This window comes from Enhydra lutris, unplaced genomic scaffold (genome assembly GCF_002288905.1).
Source record: "Enhydra lutris kenyoni isolate GAN:26980312 unplaced genomic scaffold, ASM228890v2 scaffoldscaffold24, whole genome shotgun sequence".
NCBI classification, from domain to species: Eukaryota; Metazoa; Chordata; class Mammalia; order Carnivora; family Mustelidae; genus Enhydra; species Enhydra lutris.
The window spans coordinates 11525135-11538830 of NW_019154108.1; the positions used below are offsets into that span (position 1 = coordinate 11525135).

General features: G+C 42.0%; 1 protein-coding gene across 2 annotated transcripts in view; it reads left to right on the plus strand.

Moving 5' to 3' along the window:
• Positions 1-13696, plus strand: part of LOC111150895 (consortin, connexin sorting protein) — a 111369-nt gene that overhangs the window by 82618 nt on the left and 15055 nt on the right. For both annotated transcript variants that reach the window (XM_022508577.1, XM_022508578.1), the window contains exons 7-9: positions 152-173; positions 366-462; positions 9568-10451. In XM_022508577.1, coding sequence (XP_022364285.1) covers positions 152-173; positions 366-462; positions 9568-10451 — 1003 coding nt within the window. The remainder of the gene's footprint in view (positions 1-151; positions 174-365; positions 463-9567; positions 10452-13696) is intronic.

Here is a 13696-nt window from a genome sequence, read left to right on the forward strand (position 1 = left end):
GCGATGTTTCAGCACTGGAAATATTCTGTGCTAATATTAGAATCCAGAGAAGCTATAATTTATTTTTACAGCCATTTCAGTGACATTTGTTTGGAAGCATATTGCTCCTGTAATTTTTTAAAAATCTTTTTTTTTCTCTTTTTTTCTACAGTCCTCTTTTCTCCAAACCTAAGGTAAGAGACCTGTCTCCTCGAAAGTATTTTATGGGAAGAAATGTTAAGAGTCACATGTCTGTTATATGGACTGTTTTAGGAAATAACGAAACCTTTCTCAGAGTATTTTCAGTTTTCTAACTTAACACAACAGTTTCCAAAACTTTTTAACAAAAAAGTGTGTTTCTTGTTTTGTTTTGTTTTACTTTTTAGATAACAGCTATAGAAAAGCCTCTGGGAAGGAAATGCTTTACGCAGTTAATAGTTTCTGAGGACCCAAAGGACAGAGGAGCCACAGCCAAAGAACCGGGTATGTTTTTACCGTAGAGAAGAATGTAAGAGATGTCTGCTTCTTCAATTTTACAAGCGTTACATTTACAAGTATTAATTACAAGTATTATTATGTTAAATTTGTGCATTTACCTTTTTTTTTTTTTTTTTTTGCATATACCTTTCCTACCAGACAAATTGCAAACTGAGATTCTTTTTATTTTGTGTAACTCTATTTTTAGAAAACTGGTAGTAGGAATTAATAACATCTAACTTCTTATGAAAACATACAGTTATTTCCATGTTTTCAGGAGATAGTTATATCTATCTAACAGAATATGACAAAACTGCACAAAAATGCTCTGAAACAGCATTGGTTTTGGTGTAGGTTCAGATGCCCTTTTTTGTTTAAAAACCAACAGTTACTATATACGGACTTTACCAAAATGTGTGCTGTAAATCTAGATACTTAAGAGCTCTGTTTCTTGGTAACGTATCTATGGCAATTTATTCTCTTCCCTTTTTGTTAACTGACTTACGGTGTACTTTAATTTGCATGTATACATTTCTAAAACATTTATGATATATTTTATACCGCTTCTGTATCTTATGCCAGAAGTTCAAAGATCTTTAGAAACTCTTTCCTACAGTGCTAATGTGGTTTCATTATAAAAACTTTTTAAAAAATAAAGATAACTAAATACATCTTAGGGTGTTTGTTTTTTTCTGATGTATGGTTTTACTACTGATTTACAGTCTGAGGCTTCATGTCCCTGGGCCTGAGAGCCTGCGCAGTAAACACACGGAATCAGCTGTTTGACTGAGTTGCGCAAAGAGATAAGATGATGGTGATGATGATGGCTTCAATTTAATCTGCCTTTTTTCTCTTTACAAAGCCCTGCCCCACATCTTTATCCCCTTTTCTTCTGTGAGGCAAATTTGTGATATTGCCTTAAGTCACTCCTACTATACTCTGTTCTGTCTCTTCTTCTCCTTCACTTTTTTTTTTTTTTAAGAAATTGGATTTTTTGGGGTGCCTGGGTGGCTCAGGCAGTTAAGTGTCTGCCTTTGGCTCAGGTCGTGATCTCAGGGTCCTGGGATTAAGCCCCGAGTCAGGCTCTCTGCTCAGCAGCAAGTCTGTGTCTCCCTTTCCCTCTCCCTCTGTGCTTTCCCTCTCTCTCAAATAAATAAAAATTTTAAAAAGAAATTGGATTTTTCTCCAAATAAAATTTTATTTTATATTTTGCATTTTGAAATGCAAATTTCTCTTCCTACATTTTACCCCTAATCTATTTAAAAAAGTGTACAAATAAGTTTCTGATTTTTTTTTTTTTTTGGCATAGTTGAAACACAATGTTACATGAGTTTCAGTGCACAACATAGCGACTGGACATGTCTAAACATTATGCTGGGCTCCCCACAAGTGTAGCTACCATCCTCACCATATAATACTATTACAGTATCACTGACTATATATTCCCTGTGCTGCACTTTTTATTCTTTTGTCTTCTTCACTCCTGTATCTCCCACTCCCCTTCACCCATTTTGCCCATCCTCCCCATTCCCTCTCCTCTCTTGACAACCATCAGTTCATTTTCTTTGTTATGGGCCCAATTCTGTGTTTTGTCTGTTTCTTCACTTGTTTTTTTTTTTTTTAGATTCTACATGTGAGTGACACCATATAGTATTTGTCTTTCTCAGGCTGACTTACTTCACTTAGAATAATACCCTCTACGTCCATCCATGTTGTTACAAAAGGCAAGATTTCATTCTTTTTTATGGCCGAGTAATATTCCATTGTATATCTATCACATCTTCTTTATCTGTTCCTCTGCTGATGGACAGCTGGGCTGCTTCCATATCTTGGATATTGTAAATAATGCTGCGATAAACATAGGAGTTCCCATCTTTTCACATTAATGTTTTCAGTAGTGGAATTATTGGATCAACTGGTAAATCTTTTTTAATTCTCTGAGGAACCTCTAGACTATATACCACAGCAGCTGTCTCTTCTTTTTCAGTCATTTTTATATTGTAAATCCTAGTAAAATGAGCTTTATAAAGATCTTAAAGAGGGAGAAATTCACAAACTAGCTACCCGTTTGGGCATGGCTGTACTTTGGGAATGGTGCTGTTACCGGCTGGTTAGTTTGACTGTCAGTGCTGATTGCTGTGTGGCTCAGGCCTGGCGCTACTTCTGACTTTCTAGCTTGGCCTCTGCTCTGAGGTACAGGGAACAGATGAGGAGACTGAACTACCACACTTAAGTCTCTCGCTTGTGCTTTGATTCACAACTAGAACCTGGGTCTTCTGGTTTCTAAATGAATGCAGCATCGTTCTACTGAGTAAATTGTGTGTATTATCAAGACTTTCCCAATGCAGATAGCTCACTGACAACCGTGTTATGAGGAAGGTAAATTCTGGGGAAAGAAATCTTGCCAAGTCTGGTAAAACAGTATCTTTTAAAGAAGAATGTCAACTCTCCCAGAATTAGTTTCCTCAGATTGGTAAAATAACTAATCTGAATCTGTTGCATAGAAATGTAAGAATGTGAGAAAAAGAGAAATATGGAAATAATCCTTTAAATGATTGGTATTAAATATATTGTTCTTGTTTTACCTCCTATTCCTCACTTTTAACGACATCTGGCATATATTTCGATCTAGACTTTCCTTTCCCTTTTCTTTCTCTCCAGATTCCTTGGTGTTAAACTCCTTCGTAATATGTAACTTAACACTTTTTGTATAGTGGTTAAAGACATTGTTTCTGAAGCCAGACTGGTCTGGTTTGAATCCCGTCTCCACTATGTAAAACTGTGTGATCTTAGGCAAGTTGTAGACTTCTCTGGGCCTCTCTTTCCTCAGCTCCCCAATGTGGATACTTATAGTACTTACCTCATGAGATTCTTATGAGGATTAAGTTAGTCATTTCATGTTAAGAGTTTGGAATGGTATCTGACAGGAGGGAAGAACTGGGCATACGCTCACTGCTCTTTCTCTCCTCCTCCCCATGCTATCGCTGCTCCTGCTAACGCTGTTCTGTTAATGTTCTCTGTATATTGTTCATTACTACTTTTATAATCAACCTACCACTAACACTCTTCCAAGTAATTTTCACAGCATTTTCCTTTTTTTTTTTTTAAAGATTTTTTTATTTATTTGACAGAGAGAGAGATCACAAGTAGGCAGAGAGGCAGGCAGAGAGAGAGAGGGGAGGAAGCAGGCTCCCTGCAGAGCAGAGAGCCTGATGCGGGGCTCGATCCCAGAACCCTGGGATCATGACCTGAGCCGAAGGCAGAGGCTTTAACCCACTGACCACCCAGGCGCCCCAGCATTTTCCTTTTTTTAAGATTTTATTTATTTATTTGTGAGAGAGAGAGAGCACAAGCAGGCAGAGGCAGAGGGAGAAGCAGGCTCCCTGATGAGCAAGGAGCCCGATGTGGGACTCGATCCCAGGACCATGCGATCATGACCTGAGCTGAAGGCAGCTGCTTAATGACTGAGCCACCCAGGCATCCCTCCTTTCCCATTTTTTTTATCAACTTTGTTGAGGTACAATTTCCATGCAATGAAATATACCTATTTTTTGTTTAAAGATTTTATTTATTTATTTCACAGAGATCACAAGTAGGCAGAGAGGCAGGCAGAGAGAGAGGGGGAAGCAGGCTCCCCGCCGAGCAGAGAGCCCAATTCGGGCCTCAATCCCAGGACCCTGAGACCATGACCTGAACCAAGGGAGAGGCTTTAACACACTGAGCCAACCAGGTGCCCCCAAATATACCTATTTTAAGTGTGTAATTTGAGGAGTTTGGACAACTGTATACACTCACATAACTATCACTCCAATCAAGAGGTAGCACATCATGCCAAAATCTTCCTCCCAATGTTTCTTTATAATCAGTTCTCCCACCTCCAGGCCCAGGCAACCCAGTGCTTCCTGTTACTGTTGGTGGGTTTTCTCTGCTTTGGAATTTAATATAAATAGAACTTCTCAGTGTACTGTTTTTCAGAATCACCCATATTGTTACATGTGTGATTAATTCATTTCTTTTCATTGCTCGGTGATGTTCCACTCTGACTATACCACAATTTGTTTATCCATTCACCTGTTGACAGACATTTGGGTTGTTTCCAGGTTGGGGATATCATGGATAAAACTTCTAAATAAAAATAAATAAATAAATAAATAAATAATCAAGACTTTATTTATTTGAGAGAGGGAGAGAGAGCATGAGTGGGGGAGGGGGTGAATAGACCTTCTGGGAAGTCTTTCTGTGGATCTATGTTCTCATTTCTTTTGGGGAAAGAATTGAGGGTGGAATTACTGGACATAGGGAAGGTACATTTTTAATTTTACAAGGAACTGCCAGGCCGTTCTGCGGTGTATGAGGCTTCCCGTCGCTCCACATCCTGGCTGGTATTTACTGTGTCAGTCTTTACTGTGGTCATTTTAGGGGACACGAGTATCACTGTGGTTTTAACTTTTCCCTGATGACTGGGTATGAACAATTTTAGGTCTGAATTCTCCTCTGTAGCAGCTGTACATTATCAACATTTTATACTTAAAGTATTTTTTTTTCAGTGTACTGTAAAAATGTCTTCTTACAGTCCTGATACCACGCAAATGTTTGTACTTAATGTTAATGAGATATGCAGAAAGTATAAGACATGTTAACTCATGAATGATTTAGTCTTACATCATGAATTGTGTGGGGGTTTTTACTGTAAGGAGAACTCATGGGAGGGGTACCCAGCTGGCTCAGTCGGACGAGCATGTGACTCTCGATCTTGGGGTTATGAGTTTAAGCCCCTCATTGAGTGTAGAGATTACTAAATAAAATAAAATAAAATAAAACTTTAAAGAGAAAACTCATGGGGGAATGGGAAAGAGTAACTGAGAGACAGCGACATTTCTGTGGATTATGTGTCTAACTGCTCCTTTTAGAACTCCCCCTTTAACTCAGTGTGTATTAAGCATCGGTCATGCACTCAGCCCTTATTCCATTTTTTTTTTCATCAGAGTAGAGTTTTTCTTAGTAGGTGTGAGTGAATGCAGTAGGGAGTAACAGACTCTGTCACTGGATCTTTGGGTTCAGGAGCACCGATTAACAGAAATTCAGGCTAATATTAATAAACATTAACCGTAAGTTTTATACTAGAATGCATACTTGTCAAAAATTCAGAAAATATTTTAGATTAATCAGAGTAGATCAGACATTTACCTTCACTTTTTGTTGGAATACTACTGAGATATCAGAAAGGCATTCTTTTTTTTTGATGGGTTTTATTTGTTTTTCAAGATTTTATTTATGAGAGAGAGAGAGTGCACATTAGCAGAGGGAGGGGCAGAGGGAGAAGGAGAAGCAGACTCCCCATAAGCAGGGAGCCTGATGCGGGGCTTGATTCCAGGACCCCTAAATCATGACCTGAGCTGAAGTTAGACCCTTAAGTGACTGAGCCACTCAGACGCCCCCAGAAATGCATCCTTAAAGGCAGAAACCCACAGCCACAGGATTGGCAAGGAAGCAGCAGCAGATGCAATATCCAGAAAGTTCCAGAAGCTGGAAAGCAGACGGATGGGTGGCAATTGGCTTATTACACCAGAGAAGGCGGAAAGCTGAGTGTCTGTGGGAACAATGCTGAGTCCTGCCTGGAAAGGTTTGGGAATCGGAAGCATGGAGGTGCCTCTGACGTCATAGTCAGACTGGCAGCGGGGAGGTTCGGCCAAAAGACTATACAAGAAACACTTAGACATTTATAAGCCCTTTTTGCCAAGCGGGAGGCTGACATTTATTTCATAGAGCGCCTGAGTTGGAGGAAATGTGGACGTGGGATCAGGCACAACTCAAGGAAGAGGTCTTCTATAGAAAATAAGGATTGCGTGAAAATCCTACCACCTGAATGGGGAGAGCCTTAAGCGGTTTTCTGCAGCTCCGTGTAGAACTGTGGCGGCTGGTCTCTTGCTTCCTCTCCGGGAATCTGGCTACTTGTCCAGGAGATAAAACCTCCAGATGTTCATATTAAAGGCCTCGCCGTGAATGGCCCAGGCCTTCTCCTCCCACGCTGAGGACTGACCACTCCTGGAGAAGATTTGCCTTTAACCACAGAGCTTCTTGCTGCCTCACTGAAGAAAGCCCCAGATAGAAAGACCGGAAACCAGACCAGTCGGTCCAACCCAAAGAAGCTCAAAGGAAATAAAATGGAGAGAACAGATGAAAACTTTAAGAAAATGAACAGTGTCGTAGGTTAGAGAGAATATTGAATATATGAAAACAAGAATAAGGAGCAGTTTTGGGTGCCTGGGTGGCTCAGTTGGTTAAGTGTCTGCCTTCAGCTCAGGTCGTGATCCCAGCATCTTGGGATCGAGCCCCACATCAGGCTCCCTTCTCAGCTCTCTCTTTCTGCTCTCCTTCTCTCTCAAATAAATCTTAGAAAAGAAAAGAATAAGGAACTTATTTTTTTCTTATTTTCTTACAATAAGAAAAGGAAAACAGGGGCGCCTAGGTGGCTCAGATGGTTAAGTGTCTGACTTTTCCTTAGGTCTTGATCTCCAGGTCCTGGGATTGAGCCCCACATTGGGCTCCCAGCTCACAGGGAGTCTGCTTCTCCCTCTCCCCCTGTTTGTGCTCTCTCTGTGTCTGTCTCTGTATCTCTCTCAAATGAATAAATAAATTTAAAAAAAGAAAAACATTCAGAGAAAGAAAATATTCTTAGAAGATAAAAGGTGTGATGTTCACAATAAAAAATTAATTATGGGGTGCTTGAGTGGCTTAGTCAGCTGAGCCTCTGGCTCTTGATTTCTGATCAGGTAATAATCTCAGGATCATGAGATGGAGTCCCAAGTCAGGCTCCGTGCTGAGCATGAAACCTGCTTAAGATTCGCTCTCTCTCCCCCTCTTACCCCTCCACTCCTCACTCGAGTTCTCTCTCTCTCTCTAAAAATAAAACTAAAAACTTAATTAGAGGGGCACCTGGGTGGTTCAGTGGGTTAAGCCTCTGCCTTCGGCTCAGGTCATGATCTCAGGGTCCTGGGATCGAGCCCCACATCAGGCTCTATGCTCAGCGGGAAGCCAGCTCCCCCCCCCACCTGACTCTTATCTACTTTTGATTTCTCTCTCAAATAAACAAATAAAATCTTTAAAAAAAAATTAATTAGAAGAGTCGAAGGATAAAATTGAGGCAGTGTCCCAGGAAGTTAATCCAAAGGCTAGGAGAGGAACAGTGTGGCAGAAAACATAGAGACCATCAGTCTATGAGGCCCAAATCAGAAGACAGGCATTCTGAAGGAATGGAACAGAAAGCAACAGGGACAAATGAGTAGGGGAAATAATATTTACAAATTCCAAGAATTGACGGTCATGAGTTTCCAGGTTGAAAGTCCCACCAAGTACCCAACACGAAGAATGAAGAACTTCACAAAGCTTCAGGACATCAGATATAAAGAAAAGAATCCATATCTTCTAGGAAGCAAATGTAGGTGATGGGGGTTGGTATTCGGATTGATTGAGAGACTCTACAGCCCTAAGGGAAGCAGGACACGGTACAGCAGTGCCTTTCAGGCTGTGAGAGGAAGTTACCTCCATCGTAGAAAACAACCCAACCAAAGTTTTAGTCAGGCAGGAAGGAAAAGACTCAGATCTGAACAATCCGAAGTTTGCCTTCCATGTACCTTAAAAAAAATCCGAGAGAGAATAAACAATGAGAAAGACCTGGGATTCAGAAGCAATGTTCCCAACACAGAACGAGAGGGAATTGCAGGGATCACAGGAAGGGAATGCCGGGACAGGGTCTGTGTAGCCCGCCGAGAGAGCAGCTCCGCTGAGGGGATATTGTTGTTTGTGTTTTTCAAGATTTGTTTGTTTGTTTGTTTTCTAAAGTAATCTCTATACCTAACAGGGGGCTCAAACTCAAAACTCTGAAATCAAGAGTCACATGCTCTGCTGACTGAGCCAGCCAGGTGCCCCAAGAAGGATACATCTTTTTTTTGTTTTTTTGTTTTTTAAATATTTTATTTATTTATTTATTTGACAGAAGAGATCACAAATAGGCAGAGAGGCAGGCAGAGAGAGAAGGGGAAGCAGGCTCCCTGCTGAGCAGAGAGCCCGATGCGGGGCTCGATCCCAGGATCCTGGGATCCTGAACTGAGCCGAAGGCAGAGGCTTTAACCCACTGAGCCACCCAGGCGCCCCAGAAGGATACATTTTAAAACTGGTAGATTATCTGTTGGGACATATGCTATAGTTGTAAATCTGTCAGAGTTTGAAAATACATAGGCAGGGATTTTTTTTTTCTTTTAAACATTTATTAGAGAATGAGAGAGAGCATGACCTGGGGGAAGGGCCGAGGCAGAGGGAGAAGCGGGCTCCCTGCTCAGCAGGGAGGATGTAGGGCTCGATTCCAGGACCCTGAGATCATGACCTGAGCTGATGTCAGACGCTTAACTGACTAGAGTCACTCAGGTGCCCTGGCAAGGATTTTTTTTTTTTAAATGAAGGAATGAGGCAGCCATCAATAGCACACAAAATAAAGTGGAAATGAGAAAGGAAAATGTATCCTCTTACACAGTGTAGGTCAGTTGTGAATAATAGTTACAAAGCCATAGCAGGGTAAACGTGAATATTGATTTGCCCCAGAATTGTGTGAACTGTAGTGGGAAACTCGAGGAGGGGAAATAATATATCATTGGAGGAAAGGAATAGAAAGAACTGAGAGAAGGAATCCTCTTTGTCCACAGTAGGTAGTCTTGAAAACTGAAAAATCCATAAAAATAACAGTATAAATCTGGTTTTCAGTGGAGGGTAAATACAAAAAGAAATACAGAAAGCCAATAAAGTTCAGAAAAATATCCCCCAGCCTTTAAAAAAATGACTTTCAATGACAACGAAGACTAAATTACATATTCATATTCTTAACATGGTCCGAACAATCTCTGTTAATTTCTAAAGGTAAAGGGTTATTGACTGAACAGAGTATTTCCTCTCTCTGAAGACACCATTAATCCAAGCAGATGCCATCTCCACTGGAGAGGTCTCGAATTTTGTTGTGTCACACGTATTAATTCACTCATGTCCTCCCCCCCACCCCCCCCACCCCCGTGACAAGTGTTGTCTTGAACCTTACAACAACTTGTTTTCCTTCGTCTTCAGAGAATGAAAGTTGTCTTGGCCCAGAGCCAAGGGAAGAAAGACAGCATCCAGAGGGAACCCAGGAGAGCAACCCCTGCTGTCACCCGATGGACAGGCAGGCCGAGCCCCCGAGCCTGCTGGTAACTGCAGGGATGGGCCACACGGAGGAGCCGGTCTGCAGCGCCGAGGCCACGCGGGAGCTCCACGCCCAGCCCCGGGACTCGGCGGGGAGCCGGTCTGGGGACGCCTGGGAGGATGACAGCCGCCGGCAGCTGCCTCAGACACAGGCGGGCCGAGATGTGGCCTCACTAGGAGGCCCCGCCGCAGCCCCCACCTCGTCGCTCCCAGGCGAGTCCATGCTCGAGCCCTTGATCTCAGCCGGCTCTGCCCTCTTAGCCCCTGTGCCCGCCCCCGAGGGACAGTATTCCCAGGCTCAGAGAAAGGGACTCCGCTTGCCGCTGAAGGATGCTTCGGAGGCGTTGCCTCCGGGCCGACTTGAGAACAGTGAATTCAATGAGCTGCAGCAACTTGATCTCACAGACAGGGATGGAAAATCACTGCGGGGGCCTCGGGACGCAGAGCGCGCTGAGAGAGCGCTGGGAGAGAGTAATCAAGAATCCGACTTAAGTGCAGGGGGTCTGGAGGTGTGTATGGCCCCCGAGGAGAGGGGGGGTGAGGACGAGCGAGTCAATAAAGAGACAGAAGACTATTTGAACAGCCTGTTAGAAGGATGCTTAAAAGATGCTGAAGACTCCCTGTCATGTGAAGACAACCAGGAGGAAGACTTGGACCTCCTTCCAGATCTTTCTCCTGACGAAGCCTCCTACAGTCTGCAGGAGGATCTGCCTTCGGACGAGAGCAGTCTTTCCCTTGATGATCTCGCCAAAAGGATAGAGATTGCAGAGGTACGTATGGGATTTAACAGAAGGACGATTAAAAGTACAATGAAATTTTGCGAGCACCTCTCTAAGTAGTGCCTCGTTTTTGTAAATGTTCCCTGTTTCCAGCATGAGGGGAAATCTACTTAATGTAAACTTTTAATAATTAGTAGTTTTGTTTTTTTATATGGATTGAATAAGATGAATTTGATCATGATGTTTATACTTCAAGAACTTTGCATGCCTCCGGGGACGGTAAGTGTTATGAACATGGTTTTTTATACGGCTGTGACTTATTTGACAGTTCTGGAAATTATGATCAAGACAAGATTAGTTACATTCTTGTAAGGAAATCTCATTTTTTCCCCCCTCATAATACATACTCTTATGATTATTGATATATTTTTTAATTCTTTAAAACAGTACAACAGAACAAAGGAAACGTTTTAAAATACTGTAAGACAAGGAGATATTGGGTGGATTTTTTTTTAAAGATTTTATTTATTTATTTGACAAACAGAGATCACAAGTAGTCAGAGAGGCAGACAGAGAGAGTGGAGGAAGCAGGCTCCCCTCTGAGCGGAGTCCGATGTGGGGCTCGATCCCAGGACCCTGGGATCACGACCTGAGTCGAAGGCAGAGGCTTTAACCCACTAAGCCACCCAGGCTCTCCTGGGTGGATTTTTAAGTCATTAAGTTGTACATTGTGAGTTTTCTCTTTCTTGTACTATGAATTTATAAGCTGTAGGTTTGAACAGACTTCATACTTACTGCTTGACTAAGTAAAATATTATACATAATCCAAAGTTTCTCCAAACAGTAATGAAGCTGGTCAAAAGAAAACAAACAAAAAATGGTAGACAGGATCAAGGTGACTATTCTCCTTTTTTTGATAATACAGTTTTTTAAAGTTAAGGGGAAAAAAGGGGGTGCCTGGGTGGCTCCATCAGTTGAGTGTCTGCCTTCAGCTCGGGTCATGATCCCGGGGTCTTGGGATCAAGTCCTGAACAGGGAGCCTGCTTCTCCCTCTCCCTCTGCCACTCCCTCTGCTTGTGCTCTCTCTCTCTCTCTTTCTCTCAAATAAATAAACAAAAATCTTTTAAAAAAAGTTAAGGGGGGGAAAAAAAGCCATATACAAACTGTAGCCCCTTGAGAAGCTGGCCTCGTACAATGGAAAGAGAGGTCTTTGTCTGAGGTCACATACAGACCCAGCAGCTAGCAGCCCTACAGAGTTCCTACTAACCTCTCCATGTTGCTGTTTCCTCCCTTGAAAATTAGGACACTAGCTACTCTTCCTGTTTTTCATCTTACAGTTTTTTCCAAGTAAGCTTTTAAGTCCCATTGATAGCCATTGCTTTCTAATTCTGCATCATCACTTGGGGAGGGAAACGTAAACTTCAAGTAGAAACTGGAAAAGCAGCAGAGCTAAAGTGGGCACCAGAGTTCCCGGGAAGGTAGAGCCCCATGGGAGCTTGTGCGGGTCAGGGGCTGTGAAGTCACTGGCTCCCTGCATTGTCTCCTCTGGTCAGCTCCCCAGAAACTAGTTTTCATTTTTTCTTGACCAAGGTTGGATAGAATAGTAAAGCGCTAGATCCAGTATTCATTCATTTGTTTATTTTAACCAGATTTTTATTACCACTTACAAGTCAGCCTTCTATGAACTATGGTTTTTTTTTTTTTTTCTTCCTAATTTCCTCTTGAAATCATTTCATAGTGCTTAATGAGTGCAGAGGTTCTGTTTGGGCAGATGAAAAAAAATTTTTTTTAAGATTTTATTTATTTATTTGACAGACAGAGATCACAAGTAGGCAGAGAGGCAGGCAGAGAGAGAAGAGGAAGCAGGCTCCCCACCGAGCAGGAAGCCCGATGCGGGGCCCGATCCCAGGACCCTGAGATCATGACCGGAGCCGAAGGCAGAGGCTTTAACCCACTGAGCCACCCAGGTGCCCCTGGGCAGATGAAAATTTTAAAAGTTGCTCCTGGTAGTGGTAGCACAACATTTGTGAATGTAATTAATGCCACTCACTTGTTAAAATTGCAATTCTATGTTAGACATATCTTACCACAATTTCTTCTTAAAGTTAAAAAAAAAAATTAAGTACAGGGGAGCCTGGCTGGCTCTGTTGGTAGAGCATGCAACTCTTGATCTTGGGGTTGTGAGTTCGAGCCCCACCTTTGGTGTAGAGATTACTTAAATTAAAAAATCTTTTTGTTCTTTCTACTATTAATTATTAATTTTTCTATTATTTAGATTAAAAAATCTTTAAAAAAATAAGTATTGGGGCGCCTGAGTGGCTCCATCGGGTAAGTGTCTGCCTTTGGCTCAGGTCATGATCCCAGGGTCCTGGGATCGAGTTTCACATCAGGCTCCCTGCTCAGTGGGGAGCCTGCTTCTCCCTCTCCCTCTCCCCTCCCACTCATGCTCTTTCTCAAACAAATAAAATCATAAATAAATAAATAGTGTTTTCATTACAAAAAAAAATAAACAGAGCCATTAATAAAGCACTGGACCCAGTATTCTTCCCTTGTCTATCTTCATCAGGCCTCTGATACAGGGAACTATCAAAACAGAAGTTACATCTGTATTCAAATCTAGCTCTAATACCAAAAGATCACCCTTCTCTGACCTCTGCTTTTCAAGCCAGTAATTAAGTTGACCCTCTGGGGAACAGACAGGTCTAGTTTTACCTTTTTAGGTATAAACGATGAAAAAGGGTCAGAGCTCCCCTGTTGCACCTCCCTACTTTGCAGAACACTTGTTTTGGAGGGGTGTGCGGGGGCGGGGGGTGGGGTGCTGTTGAACTCACTTGTATTAGAACCAAGTGGAGCATTCCTTCCTCAAACTCATAACATCAGTGTTTCCTACTAGATAACACCTAGCAGGCAGTGGAAACTATTTACATTTTAAAGATTTTATTTATTTATTTGACAGACAGAGATCACAAGTAGGCAGAGAGGCAGGCAGAGAGAGAGGGGGAAGCAGGCTCCCTGCCGAGCAGAGAGCTCTATCCCAGGACCCTGAGATCATGACCTGAGCCTAAGACAGAGGCTTAACCCACTGAGCCACCCAGGCGCCCCGAAACTGTTTACATTTTAAAGTGTCTCTGAATAACTGTGAAGTTATTCAAAGTTATTCAATATTTTCAATATTCAACTTTGAACAGTATTCAAAGTTATTCAATAACTGAAGTTATTTCTTATGCGTGATGGTTCCCTTTCCTAAAATTCTATTATCTTTTAATTTGTGCTGTTTTAAGAACCTCAAAAGATCC